We start from the raw sequence: 15,788 nt of genomic DNA, 5'->3' as shown, positions 1-15,788 counted from the left end.
CAGACGGGTAAATGTCATTCTCAACCTTAAAATGAATTTCCTTTGCTTTTAGTGTAATTGGATATTTTAGATACTCTGCTCTCAATTTGTTGCCTTCAACTTTCTTATAACATTTATATATCTCTCTTCTATGAATACGCAGGGGATAAAGTTCTAGGTGCTTCTTGTAAATTGCTTTAAAAAAAATATTTCTAGAAAATGTTTCTCATTCACTATTAACAAGGGGATAGACTGGTGAATATACAACCATATTTTTAGCTATAGTTGAAGAAACTGAACCAGAATGGCTTTAATTAGATAACTTCTATTAGTAAAGATTACAATGTGCCCAAAAATAATTAAATAGAAGAATATAGCCATTGGCAATAAAGCTAATTAAATCAATAATAATAATAAAAACAGTCTACAGGCTACTGTATTTTATAAATGATTTAGGTAGTAAAATGAATCATTTATTAACTTATTGTTTTATTATTTATTTATTACAAGAACTTGAGTTTGTATTCTGTTTTTTTTTTTAAACAGAGTTCAGGGACTTTAACTTTGAAGGGTTTCCTGCCGCCACTGTTTGTACCACCAGTAGCTTGATGTACGGTGTAAATAGTGTTGTAATGGATACTAATACACCGCATCCACACGATTAACCTTCAGGTATTTGGTGCCAGGTTAAACAGTGAGACCGATCTGTTTTTATGAACATGAATTCTCAGGTGACAGGCAGTGGAGGAGAGCAGAGACCGCTTGTGTCTAGCTGTGTTGAGGATGCATTGAAGGCGGCTCTGCGCAGGGCGTTTGAGATGGCGCTGGAAATCACCGTGAATGAAATCAGCACAATGATGGGTCAAGCGCTGCGTGATGCCCACGACCAGATACACGAGACCCAGCGGGAGAACAGCACCCTGAAATTACGACTACAGCAGCTCCAGAATGAACAAGACCGCACACACCGCACTGCGTACAGTCAGACGGATGCAAACCAGAGTAGGACCACATCAGACATTCAGCATGAGGATACACCGAGGAAAGTGTGTGAAAAGGAGTCCGAGGAATCGGATGATTATGTGGTTATGAGTGCAGAGATGACCTGTGAGAGGCTGAATGGATCTTTTCTTGAAATACGTGAAGATGGTCGTGTACGCTCTCATGAATCCAACACATCACCTATTGATGGTGCGTTTATTTAAAGCGACAGCAAAAGTTATAGCTACACAACACAAGAAATCAAAGTATCAGATAGACTCTACTATTTATCATGAAACCGTCACAAACCACAAGTGTGAACCTGTTGAATTAAAGGGACAGTTCACCCAAAAAGGATAATTCTGTCATCATAGTTCTAGCTGTGTCTCGTTTCGAAGGCTGCGTGCTAGGTAGGACGCGTCATTTGAAGCCTTCAGTATACCGAGTGTCCTCCTATAAACAAGCCTCGTTTAAACGAGACATGGTTGCTATGACAGCACGCCACTCTTTAACAAGCGCGAGCGCTTTGATTGAGAAGGGAACAAAGTCCCTCAGGAAGGGAATGTATAAGGTACATTTTAAGAAAGTTATAAAGTTGTAAAGAGAAATAAATAGATTTGACATGTGTACTTTAGTCTAATAATTTATTTTAATCATATATTAATATAATTATACATAAACGCAAGGAAAGTTAATTCCCAAGTTGAAGTACCTCAGTAGACGGGTGCAGAGTATGTAATATGTATATTAATATAATTATACATATTACATACTCTGCACCCGTCTACTGAGGTACTTCAACTTGGGAATTAACTTTCCTTGCGTTTGAACATCATATTTACGGGCAAATTGGCGTCATTTTTGTTGAAACATTTCTGTTGAAGAAAATAATTGTGGGTTGTGAGTGCCCGTGAAGTATACACTGCATGCAACATCCGAATTCCCATGAAAAAAGGTCGCATTTGAAGTGTCCTACTCGCTTTTATGAAATGAGACAGCCTCGATGACGTATGCGGCCGACAAACGCGACTTCCGGAGGACTCAGCATTTCCAAACGAGACAGCCATCATCCGTATAACCCGTATGACTTTCTTCTTGTGTTGCTTACTGAATTTTTCTTTCAAAACAGTGAGGGTTGCCACTATAATTCTAGGCGTGGTTACAAAAATCAGGCGGCACGAGTTTTTATTTTTTGTTATTGGGAAAGCAAAAAAGGTTAATTGTACAACAGCTTTGAGTTCCATGGAAGAAAGCGAGTAATTCGGGTTTGGATCAAGTTCAGGCAGAGTAAATAACATAACTTACATTTTTGGGTGAACTATCCCTTTAAACATTTAGCACTTCTCTTACAATATATTATAACAATAATACAAAGTTTCTTCTATGATTGTATTTAGTCTTGAATAAAAATATATCAGTAATATTGCATTTTTATAATAAAAGTCATTTAATTTAGTTCATATCATGAACAACAGGTTTTGTTGACCTCTTTTCTACTAGAGAAAGAAAACTTAGACTCAGGAAATGAGCCCAAGACGGACCACAAACAAGACGTCGAGCCAAGTGATCAGGACCCATCATCATTTCAACCTGAGTTTGAACCAGTTAAGGTGAAGACGGAAAAGCCAGAACCAGAGGAACCAGTAGTGGATGGCAGCTCTGGATGTGATTCTGATGCTAGACCAGACTATAGCCTTGACCCAAGGTCTAATGAGGAGTTTGGGCTTGACAGAATAGCTTTTGCCCAGTCTAAACTATTAGAAGACTGGAGGACTGATCCTGAGCAGCCGGAGCATGAGACTGAATCTTTGGATCAAGGACCCAGCCGTAGCCTTGGTAATAGTTCACCCTGATCCTAACACCCTGAAATATTCTTATTTTTACATTGTTTTCTTGTCAAAAGTGTTATGTTCTTGACTAATGTTTCCTTCTTCTTTTTTTCATATTTCACCAGGTTCCTCAGAAATCAGTTTGTCCACCCCTTTTCATAGCTTCTACCAATCAGCGGACAAAACCTCCCTCAACCAGTCAACTCAAAACTGTAGTGATCAAGCGAGGAAAAACATAGAGTCCAGCCTTTATGTTTGTAAATTCTGTGGTCATGTGTTTCACAGTGGAATTGAACTGCGTAATCATCACATTCAACATCACAGAACTATATTAATGAGAGTGGGAAAAGCTGCTATTACAACCAGGCGAAAAAAACAGCAGCTTTTCCCCCCGGGGTGCAGCCCATATCACTGCAATGTGTGCAACCGAGACTTTAATCGCCTGGAGAACTTGAAGACTCACTTGCGGATACACACTGGCGAGCGTCCGTACACCTGTTCGGTGTGTGGTGTGCAGTTTCGCCACTCAGGGGCGCTGACACGCCACTTCCGCATTCATACTGGTGAAAAACCGTATGTATGTGCAGAATGTGGAAAGAGTTTTAGGAACTGTGGAGGTTTACGCTTCCACCAGAAATCACACAGCCTGGACAAATGAAACTGTAGAAGATGTGATATTTTGCCCTTTTTTTTTTTTTTTTATTAAAAAAAAAGGATTTAAAAGTGTACAACAAGCAGCTCTCTATGATTCTGTGTCTTGACATTAGTCTTAAGGTATAGTTCACCCAAAAATGAAAAATCCGTCATCATTTACTCACCCTCATGTTATTCCAATCCCATAAGACTGACTTTCAGGAACACAAAAGAAGATGTTAAAGGGTAACTAAACCCCTGCTCAGAGTCTGACTCCACCCACTAGCAATATTTGAAAAATGCTGGAAAAGTGTGCAGACCCCAGCGGGGATAGAGGGGACGAACCGCGGGGGGTGCACCTGAGACCCGTAGTGACGGATTAATTGACAGCTGCTGTCAGACTCTAAAATGGAGAGTGACTGGAGTGACGCAAGTAGCTTTGCCACGGAGCGGTCTTTTGAAGTCGAGGACTTTTCTCTTTGAAGTGGAGGAGGGTGAATTGTCTGTGGACACAGGGCCGGAGCCATATCAATTCGAGCCGCTGGCTCAAACTGCGGTTTTAACTCCCGCATCGCGATCGGCATCCGACGATGCTAGCGAAGCAGCCGCGCAAGGGAGAATGGGGCCAGTGTCTAGCTCGTACCAAGGGCGTGGTGAGCTGGAACCTGCTTACGTCAGCTCTCACCGCTTACGTCACGAAGTACCGCAAATAGCCAATAGGAAAATTCAACTTCATGTAGCCACCGTTCAACCTGAAGAGGGCAGCACTCAGACGTTTTACACCATATATTGTAGAATTAAAACACTTTATACACAAATGTCCAAAAAATTACTTGAATCAATGACCAGTACTAATAAAGCCCCATTCTTACAGATCATTAACTAAAAAATTTTGGTTTAGGGTTTAGTTACCCTTTAAGAGGTATGTTAGTCTTAGTCACCTTTCACTTACTTTGTATTTTTATTTTTTTTCATCAAAATAGAGTCTGTGATACGGAAGAGTTTTGGAACAACATGACTGAATTGTCCTTTTTTGGTGAACTATCCATTTAAAGTGGCCTGTTTGATTGTACAGAGTTAATGGTTTTCTCCATACTTGACTAACATTGGATATGAAACATCATACATGCGTTCAATAGCCTATTTTAATAAAAGAAGAAATGCACTCAACCCGTGCCGTTAGCTCAGTGTCTGTAACATTTCGTCATACATAATCAGGTTTGAGGTTCTCTGCAACACAGAACCTTCTGTTGGGCCTTGCTATGAATTCATAATCAAATTATAGTTTGTGAAACATAAACTGCTACCTTTACAAAAACATTTATTGACTAATAATAAAATAAGTTTTATTTGGATTTTAACATTAATGGCTCTCTGAAATGTGATCTCTGTAACACTTTGCAATAAGGTTCCATTTGATAACATTAGTAACAAGATTAACATGAACTAACAATGAACAATACTTAAGCATTTATTCATTTTAGTTCATGTTAATTTCAACATATACTTATCAATTTGTAAAACCAAAAGTTATATTTGTTAACATTTGTTAATGCACTGTGAATTAACATGAACTAACAATGAACAATTGTATTTTTATTAACTAACATTAACAAATATTAATAAATGCTGTAAAAAAAAAATGTAATAGTTTTTTTATGATAATGCATGAACTAATTTTGACTGAATGAAACCTTACTGTAGTGTTACCAAGATCTCTTCATCTAATACAATAAAGTCCTTAAAAACCTGAAAGTTTTGCAGGTACACTGTTTTTCAACTACAACGTTATAACTGAGATGTGGTGCTGTGAACATTTAAAAAACAAGAACAAACAAAACATATACATATATATATATATACATACACACACACCCCTGTTAAAATGCCAGGTTTTTGTGATGTAAAAGAATGACACAAAGATAAATCATGTCAGAACATTTTCCACTTTTAGTGTGACCTATAATGTGAACAATTCAAATGAAAAACAAACTGAAATCTTCGTGGGGAAAAAATGAAAATGAAAAACCTTACAATAGCCTGGTTGCATAAGTGTGCACGCCCTCTTATAACTGGGGATGTGGCTGTGTTCAGAATTAACCAATCACATTCAAACTCATGTTAAATAGAAGTCATTACACACCTGCCATCATTTAAAGTGACTCTGATTAATCACAAATAAAGTTTAGCTGTTCTAGTAGGATTTTCCTGACATTTTCTTAGTTGCATCTCAGAGCAAAAGCCACGGTCCGCAGAGAGCTTCCAAAGCATCAGAGGGATCTCATTGTTGAAAGATATCAGTCAGGAGAAGGGTACAAAAGAATTTCCAAAGCATTAGATACACCATGGAACACAGTGAAGACTGTCATCATCAAGTGGAGAAAATATGGCACAACAGAGACATTACCAAGAACTGTATGTCCCTCCAATATTGATGAAAAGACAAGAAAACTGGTCAGGGAGGCTTCCAAGAGGCCTACAGCAACATTAAAGGAACAGCAGGAATTTCTGGCAAGTACTGGCTGTGTGCTTCATGTGATAACAATCTCCCATATTCTTCATATGAATGGGCTATGGGGTAGGGTGACAAGACGGAAGCCCTTTCTTACAAATAAAAACATCCCAGCTGAAGTTTGCAAAAACAAACATCAAGTCTCCCAAAAGCACGTGGGAAAATGTGTTATGGTCTGATGAAACCAAGGTTGAACTTTTTGGCAATAATTCCACTGCACATCACCCAAAGAACACCATACCTACAGTGAAGCATGCTGGTGGCAGCATCATGCTTTGGGGCTGTTTTTCTTCAGCTGGAACTGGGGCCTTAGTCAGGGTGGAGGGAATTATGAACAGTTCCATATACCAGGCAATTTTGTCACAAAACCTTCAGGCATCCGTTAGAAAGCTGAAGAGGAAGTTCCCTTTTCAGCACGACAACGACCCAAAGCACACATCCAAATCCACAAATGCATGGCTTCACCAGAAGAAGTTTAATGTTTTGAAATGGCCCAGCCAGACTTTAATCCAATTGAACATCTGTGGGGTGATCTGAAGAGGGCTGTGCACAGGAGATGTCCTCTCAATCTGACAGATTTGGAGCGCTTTTGCAAAGAGTGGGCAAATATTGCCACGTCAAGATGTGCCATGCTAATAGACTCCTACCACAAAAGACAGCTGTAATCAAATCAAAAGGTGCTTCAACAAATTATTAGTTTAAGGGTGTGCACACTTTTGCAACCAGGTTATTGTGAGGTGTGTGTGTTTTTTTTTTTTTTCTCAAAGATTTCAGTTTGTTTTTCAATTTAATTGTTCACGTTATAGGTCACATTAAAGGTGGAAAAAGTTCTGACATGATTTATCTTTGTCTCATTCTTTTCAATCACAAAAACCTGCCATTTTAACAGGGGTGTGTAGACTATTTATATCCACAGTGTGTGTATATATATATATATATATATATATATATATATATATATATATATATAGAATCAACTTTTAACCCCCATTATGTCTTTTACACCAAGCCTTAACAATCTAGAGGGAGTCCAGAGCAGGCAACAAGGCTGCCCAAAGAACAGCGAGGGCCAAACTGTCCCAGGCCATCAGAGAGGCAAAGCTTGCACATGCCTTAGAGAATTAACAGTCACTTCCAGGACAGTGGCGACACGCAGGGCATCCAGGCCTACTGCTGTGAGTACCATACAGAGAACGTCTGCAGCTTTAGGAGGCTGAGTACTACCACCAAAAATGATACAAAACAGGTGGCGCAACTGTAAATACCTGAAAAATTTAGAACTAGAAATCCCAAATTGCGGTGGTATTTTTTTCAAATGATCTAAAAGCTCTGTTTTCATAAAAGTCACCAAGTGTAGCAACACCCCTCTCCATCCATTCTTTCCAGCAAAAGGGGGACTTAATACATCATTTAGGGTTCAGCCATATCCACGAGGAAACATTTAGGTAAATATCAAAATTGAACATACAGGAAACCTTTGTCCATACTGAATGTACATATTAAATAATGCATTTTTAGGCAATTTGATCGAAATACTTTGCAATGGTGAGATTGGGGAAAGGACTGCTTGTTCAATGTTGTACCAGGGAGGGGCTCTCATGTGGAAGAGACCAGTGGGCCAGGTGTCTAAGACTAAAAGCATAGTAATAAAACACATTTTTCGGGAGGCCTAAACCTCCTTTGTCAATTGGTCTTTGTAACTTAATGAAATGCAACCAAGGTATTCCAAATAAAAGACTTTTACAAGACTTTTTAAAATAAGAAAGATTAGTGAATAATTGAATTTGGGGATTGAATTTATTTTTATAATATTGACCATCCCTGCCATAGACAAATATAGTAAAGCTCACCTATCAACACAAGAGTACATTTTCATTAATGGTTAAAAATTAGCTCTAACTAAATCTCTCAGATTTGCGTGAAATAAAAAGCCTAAATGCATAACGCCTTGCCCGGGCCATTGAAAGGTGCCAGGTTTGAAAGCTGTGACAGGGCAATATGCTGTCAGATCAAGACACTGTGGGCTGTTTTTGCTTGTTTTATTTATGTTTAGTGCAAGTTAAACGCAGTGTATTTTCTTTCAAATAAACAAGCTTTTATAATGTTTTAATTTCAGTTATATTTCTGCTTGCTTTCACTTCACCAAAAAACTAGACCTTGATTAGGACTGTAGTCTAAAGCATTCATGCCAAGCACCCTCAAACGAACATTAGAGCACCCTCAATTGCAGACCAGGGCAAAGTAATGCCCACATATGATGAATAATACAAATTTAAAAACACAGCACAAATACTACATAATGTGAATTAGAGATAAAATTCTTCAGAATTAAATTTGACCGCAAACTCACGCACTTCTAAACACTGCAGGCAACTTTGGGCCCACCTGCAATGGCACAAATGGTGGTCTTTCGTAAGCAAAAGCAAATCTTGTTTCCGATAATATGTACCTTACAAAATCCATTGTCTTTTTCATTCATTATCGGTTTCTGTATGAAGCGTAATGTGGCACCTTTACTCTATTTAGTGCATACTGTGTCATCAATGAATGAACATTGGGTCATCAACTTTACAATTATCTAAAAATTAAAGCAAGTCGTGTCACATAAAAACAGACTGACTACAAACCAAATATTCTGTCCAGGAAGTGTCTTTATTGTCAGCATATTACATTTAAAAAGTTTTTGTTTTCTGCTCATTACTAAATAGAAGCATAGTCACTTAATAAATACGAAGCAACTGATTTCCATAACATTGGTATGATTATACTTTGGGAGGTAAAATGGAAATATCTAGACACCAATAGGTCACTACTGTTCAAATTGATGGTTGCATGAATGTGTTTTGTGCGTGCTGTATGTGTGTCACTGTGCTTTTTGTTTCTCCCACTGCTCTGGTGTCAACGTTTTCTGCTCGAATGCATGAATCTCTTTCAGCTCCTCAGCAAGGCAATTATTCACCATCCTAAACAACAAACATAAACACAGACTTTTAAATATAATTTAAAAAAAAATCATTGGGTCAGTGAGTCTATTGATCTCAGCATGACTGGTCTTTACAGCTTGCTCTCTATCCTGTCCAAAGACAACAGCTTTCCACATGACTTGGCCCTATATAAAGATCCAAATCATTCTGCTAAGGCTGCCCATCTGCATCCTTGTCTGGGGCACTCTTTGCCAGCTGGGACTCCTACTGGCTGCAGGTGACCCTTTCACAACACTCTCCACTGCATCATTGATTCAATCAAATCAACTTTTGCTTTCATCTTGTTTCAAGGTGTTCAGAGTCAGAATCCCTATTTTGTTAAATGTCAATATCCACATTAACATGAAATGCAAGTAACTTGCTTGTAGCATAAAAGTTTGATATGGATGAGGTGGCATCAATTAGGATCACATACATTTATTGTAACGGCGTAAGGTGGGCGAAGCGGCGGGAACCGGCTGAACAGTCTGCGTAAGTTTTAATGAAATAAATCAACTTGAATACAAACACAGACACTGAGCTGCCACATGTGTCTGTCTCTCAAACTGATTCAGCGCCGGGCATCCATCTTTATGGCCACACCCTCCTTGTCACATTTATATATTTAAAGGCATGTTTACGCATAGTGTCAATACAAACCTCTCTGACGTAACATAATCCACTGCCAATCCATGTTGTCATAATATATACTGTTGAAAATGTAATTTGTTAAATGACCAAAACGTATTTCTATCTGATAACATGAGAACTCTATAATGCACATAGTGATGAGACATTTTTGATTATTAATAAGTGTAACATCAGGCATTAAAGGAATGGTTTGCTCAATTATGTAAGAGAAGTATGACTTTCTTCTGCTGAAGATTTTTAGAAGAGTATCTCAGCTTTGGTGGTCCATACAATGCAAGTGAATGGTGACCAAAACTTTGAAACTCCAGAAAGCACATACAGGCAGCATAAAAGGAATCTGTAAGACTTCAGTGGTTAAATCCATGTCTTAAAAAGCAATAAAATTGCTTTTGGGTTGATAACAGACCAAAATGTGTAACTTCTTTCACCATCAATCTTGACGTCAGCAGTCTCCTTGGCGATCATGTTTTCGAGCTCAATTACACTTCCTAGCTACATATTTCAGTGCGGTCACATTTTCCCCCACAGCTGCCATATTTGTGACCATCAGGAGGAGGAAACAATGGCAATGAATGGAAAAACACCCATCAAACGATATCAAGAAAAACCTAAAAAGAAATGCTTTTGATCCTTGACCCAGGAAAAGAGTATGCAGGTCTGAAGGCAGAACAAATATTACCAAATTTGACTTCTGCGGACATTTAAATATATTTTATCCACAATCCATCTCCGTATGCCAGAGAGTCAGATGTGACCGGCGAGTATGTCCAGTGGAACATCACCGTAAACTTCTTTCATAAAGAATTTACAAGTGTTTGTTGTTTTCTGTTCTTATTTGTTCACAAAAATCACATGCCGACTGTATGAATTTAAGAGCTGCTTTGAACTCCGTCAAATATATGCTTCGGTCACTCTGTGTATTCCTAATAATACATTTACATTGTAGTCTGGGGGGTGTAAATAAAGTCTGTGCTTCATAATCTTATGTGTTGTTTATTGACTAACTGTATATACACATTAAATGTCTGCTATCTATTCACATTATAGTGCTTTATTTTTTACAATGTGCTACAATTATGACATACATTTATACAGTCTGGGTGTAATAAATAACATTGTCCTATATGTGTATTACCAGTTTAATTGCATCAGAATCGATAAAATTGACAAGTGTACAGATAACTGACATGCCTGAATAAATGAGCAAACTACCAACAGGTGTTTTATCCCTGCTCTCCCCCTTCATCACGGCTTGACTTTCACGATATGAAGCCATCACTTAAAATATGAAATTTAAGTGAAAGAAAAATAACATTTTGGCTCTGGTAATTAAACAACAAGATCACCTTTTCAAGATGTGCAAGTAGAATTAAAAAAAAAAAAAATTGCCGGCTTTGTCGCATCCCACAAAACAGCGCACTGAAGGAATATGGAATTTTGATCACAAACTTGACGGTGCGGTCCTACAGTGACATTACATAAAACAGGTCAATAGAGCTGTGGGCATGCGTCAGGCACTAGGAATTGTAATCGAGCTTGAAATCATGCCTAGAGATTGCATTGGCAAGACATTACAGTTACAGTGAAAAAGAAGTTGCATTTTGGTCTATTCTCACCCAAAACCGATTGGATTGCTTCAGAGGACATGGATTAAACCAATGGAATTATTTTGATTAATTTGATGGTGCCTTTGTGCTTTTTGGAACTTCAAAGTTTTGTTCAACATTCACTTGCATTGAGGGACCAACAGAGCTGAAATATTCTTCTAAAAATCTTTATGTTCAGCAGAAGAAAGAATGGCTTGAAGTTGAGTAAATGTTGAGATAATACTCGTTTTTGGGTGAGCTATCCTTTTAATCATGTGCACAAACATAAAACCCATGTCCTCTTTCACCAGATAAAAAAATATGTTTTTTAAATGTCAGAGACCACATAGGAGATATGTATTAAACCAACGCAGAAACTTAGAAATCAAATGGGCTATATGCACGCATAACTTCCGCGTTTGACGCAAGGATGCTCTTGTGTTTCCGGTTGGGGAGATTTAAAGCGGAGGTAAACGGGATTATGGCAGTCTTCTAAATTTTCTCGTTGTTTGCTTGAGTTGCCAAAATTTTGTATTAATGATGTGCGAAGAATTGTACGAATGTGCAGTACAACGCCACAGAGCAAGCTTGAGAAAGGTTTCAATTTTTATGTTTCGTCTTATCTCTGCAATTATGAAGGTAAGTTCAGATAGCCTGAACTAGTACGTTATGGCTAACATTGTGCTATTATTTTTACATTCCGGCCAGCAGCAGACTAATCACGCTAATATAAATGACCACTCCATTTTTCAGACGTCTGCGTCCGGTTGGCGTTTGCGGCTCGATCAGGTCTGTACTTTGGAAATGTCGGCTACACACTCTTGACTGGTATGTAACTGTAAAATGGTCTCGTCTTATATTAACTAACCAGCTCTTCTGTATTTCCTTGCCTTTAGGAAACGTGTGGAAACTGAGAAATGTGTTAAATTTGGCAGATGCTGTACACTGCGGCACACAGCAGTGGTGGCTAGAGGTGCCGTCCTCCCGTCTTTGAAACGATACTTTCATTCGTTTAGATGCCATATATATTACTTATTTTTATTTAAAATTATAGCAAAAAAAAGCATAAACAAAATGAGAGGTCGCTGTTTTGTGACTAATGTTCCTTTAGTGTATAGTCAAAGAGTATAGAATCCCACATCAGTTCTCGGCATAGCAGCGCTCTACGATCGGCGGAAGTAATCAAGCATCCTTAAATTTCACCGGAAATACGTCATGCACCGCCGTGCATAGAGCCCATTGCGATGCTTATACAATAAAAAACATTTTAATTAGGAAAACACCAAATAAAAGCTGTGGTTTCACAAGTGGTCTCAGACTTTTGAACCCCACTTTAAATGACGCAATATACATTATTTTATTGTCCGAAGATATGTGTGTGCTAAAGTTGGTACCACTGAAACTAACTCACCTGTGCCTCTGTAATAATGGCTTCCCTTCAAACTGAGGAGAAACTACAAGAACTTTAAAGCTGGCAGCGCATCTATCTGGAGACGTGTCTTCAACATCCTGAAAGAGAAATGCAATGTTTTGACACAAAGCACCTAGTGAACAATTCTTTAAATGGATAAATAGGCTGCTTTCCGTTTCATTCGTATTGCCCTGGTTCCCCTGAATTCAAAGACTCAGCTATTTGATTCTAGCTTCATCTGCATGTATACATTGTGAGTGCACTTCTCACATACCACGTGTACGGCACCAATCCCCTCTATCAGTTTTTCACGAATCAGATCTGGGTTGATTGACATCTCTTCGAATAAAGTAGACACTTTGGTAACGAAAACGTTTTATTAAACACCGAGATGAAGTAATTTAACATAAACAGAGTTGTCTCTGAATTATCTGGTCACTACCGGTCTGCTTGAGAGGAGGAAAGCGCTTCGTAGTTTATACAAGCCACGCCTCTTAACTGCAGTGGTGGCCAATCAGTTTTCGAAATGTCAACCAAACGACATGAAAGCTGACCAATCATAGAAGAGTATCTGGGGTCCTCGTTTTCATAGCCGTTATCTCTATTTGCCCTACTAGGAAGTGTCAGATAATCTGAATAAAATTATCAGTCCCTGTAAAATAATGTAGAATGTCGTAATTATTACTAATATGGACGCTAAATATGATAAAACCCTTAAATTAAGATCCAATACACTTAAACCTTTAAGACTAACTCGTATATTATTTCGGGCAATATCTGAACACCTTTGAAACGATAAACACACCCACACAAAAGCTGTGTTCCCAACGACTCACTATACATTATGTACTTACTGAAGAATATGTTCTATGCACTCAGCCACGTAGTGTATTAATTTTCAACGTGTATTATCATCCAAAATGGATCACTTAAAGTTTTTTTACTACACAGAAGTGCTCGCCATTAGACAACTAACAAAAGTGACGTTTCAAACCTAAGCGTTGTGTTGCCGCTAGCTTTAGCTTATATCTCAATAATATATATATTCACACTTCAAGGTATGATGGTAAAGCGTTTAACTCTTGTAAGGTGCTGTCTACACAGAACTCTCGCTAGTTGTCATATTCTCCATTATTTACAATTGTTTTGCAGACTAGGATCGCTTCCGGTAACTCCGCCCCTTCCGTTATGCACGGCAAGCCGCAAGCGCTGAGTGCACTAAAGCTGTTCAAGTTCACACTGCCAGCTACTTTGTCGCTGCATGTCTCCAGGTTAGGTCGCTATGGTGTGTATGGAGAGTCTAAACAGCACTGATTCTTTACAATTAATATTATTATTAAAATGTTAGGATCACGTGAGCTCTCTCTCGTATTGGCTGTCGCTCCCGAAATTCGCTCTTCATTTGCATAAACGTAAAAAACATTTTTTTTTAACTTTGTTGCGTTGCTGGACACGCCCACATCCGGTCGCCAACGGTTGCCGTTGTTTGTTGTGTGCAAGAAACATGGCTAAAACCACAATTAAATGTTTTAATGCATGGATACAATACAATTAGAAGAGATAAACATAAAGAAATGGTGGTGGGGAATAGCAGCAGGGTTCGAATTATGATTTCATCTTTGTGGGGGTCTCTTAAAAAAAAAAAAAAAGTAGCCTATAAGCAGGCGTGGTGTGTGTGATAATTGCTTACACTGCACTTGATTCTTTTGATTTCAATGTTTATTAATACAGGAGTAGAGAAACGAGTAGACTGTCCTCTGATGATGTTTTTTGTTTTTTTGAAATAAACCCGAATTTTGCCAAAGTTGTACCTGATGTTGGTAGCAGTCTTTTTATTTTTGGTGGCATGGTTGCTGGTTCTGAACTTTACACTATTTCTAAAATATTCTAACTGATCCCCCAGCGTGAGTTATTCTAGGTGACCGTTATTTAGAACCTGTCACTTTAATGTTTCCATGGTGACGCATCATTGCTTGTCACGTTACACAGCGCAACCACAACACAGCGCTGAATGAGTGACGATATGCTTTTATGTCATTTTTCCTTTTTTATACAAAATATTCACAAATGTATTAGCTATAACATGAAACACTGATATTCCGATTGTCAAATATGTGCAAGTGGATGTGTTTTGTTGTTTAAACGCCTTTATAACGATCGCGTTAAGTTAGTTGAGCTGTATGTGCGATGGGCGGCGCCATGTTATTTTACAACACGTCAATTCCTCAACTTCTCACGAAATACATGAAAGTAAGTGGCCGGTGAACTGGGAGAAGAATAGAGTAAAATGTAAAGCTACTTACACAATGTGTATCTGATATGAAAACGTGTCTTATTGTAACGTAACGTTAATGGAAAGGATTATTATTGCCGCTTCCCTAGACATCAGTGTGTATTTTACAAACTCAAAATATTTTTTTGCTAGTACTTATGTGTATTTAAATGTCTGAAACCTAAAATAAACATTATGTGGTTGAAAACACAGAACAGTTGATCTGTCTATGGTTGTGATACATGACAGCAGCACTGAGCGCGTCTGTCTCTGGCTCAGCGCCAGCCAAAGCGCGAAAGCACGTTTGAATTTACCAGTTGATCACGTGATGCACTGACCGTTCTAATCACACCGGTGTTGATCGATCATACGTGCAAAAGGGTTAACATAAACATTGAAGGAATATATTGAAGGAAAAAATGCTTTATTTGTAATTTAAAATAATGGTGCTGATGATTTTTAGAGACCCCCACAGGTGTATGATTTTACTGCTTTCATGGGAGCTCATCCTCTCACTATGGGAGCTCAGCTCCCACTGGCTCCCACGTAATTCGAACCATGGGTAGCAGCATTTATTAAACAAGGTATTGGGTATGGAATAGTTGAGGTAAATGGGGAACAAGAGGTAGTGGTGGTGGAAATTTGGGAAGGATCACAGAGTATTAGAATAATAACAATTTTTATTCCATGTGACAGGTTAAGGATACATTAGAAAACATCGGAGGAAATGGAAATGATAAAGTAGTGTGGTGTGGTGACTTTAATGCACACAGTACATTATGGGGGTAATAGAATAACGGATCATAATGGACAGATAATAGAAGACATGTTATGCATTAATGATGGAAGCTATACAATAATTGATATGGCACAGGGAAAATATTCAATGTTAGACTTGACACTTGTTTTTGAAAATTTAGCAGGAAAATGTGATTGGAAAATTTTAAATCAAAGTTAGTGATCATTTACCT

At 38.3% G+C, this 15,788-nt stretch overlaps 2 protein-coding genes across 2 annotated transcripts; one reads left to right on the top strand and one right to left on the bottom strand.

The window, feature by feature from the left end:
• The first annotated feature begins 588 nt into the window (after positions 1–588).
• On the top strand, positions 589–4,862 carry LOC127647765 (zinc finger protein 16-like). The gene is made up of 3 exons (XM_052132223.1): positions 589–1,170; positions 2,461–2,796; positions 2,915–4,862. Exons 1-3 carry the CDS (start codon positions 693–695, stop codon positions 3,445–3,447), a joined length of 1,347 nt encoding a protein of 448 aa, XP_051988183.1. The 5' UTR covers positions 589–692; the 3' UTR covers positions 3,448–4,862.
• A 3,711-nt stretch (positions 4,863–8,573) lies between these two features.
• On the bottom strand, positions 8,574–13,035 carry LOC127647780 (bolA-like protein 2). The gene is made up of 3 exons (XM_052132251.1): positions 12,820–13,035; positions 12,546–12,643; positions 8,574–8,897 (listed from the first exon to the last, which is right to left on the bottom strand). The coding sequence occupies exons 1-3, from the start codon at positions 12,880–12,882 to the stop codon at positions 8,798–8,800; spliced, it is 261 nt and encodes an 86-aa protein (XP_051988211.1). The 5' UTR covers positions 12,883–13,035; the 3' UTR covers positions 8,574–8,797.
• Positions 13,036–15,788: the final 2,753 nt, after the last annotated feature.

The sequence above is a fragment of the Xyrauchen texanus genome, chromosome 1 (genome assembly GCF_025860055.1).
Source record: "Xyrauchen texanus isolate HMW12.3.18 chromosome 1, RBS_HiC_50CHRs, whole genome shotgun sequence".
NCBI classification, from domain to species: Eukaryota; Metazoa; Chordata; class Actinopteri; order Cypriniformes; family Catostomidae; genus Xyrauchen; species Xyrauchen texanus.
This window is presented reverse-complemented; position numbering and strand designations above follow the sequence as displayed.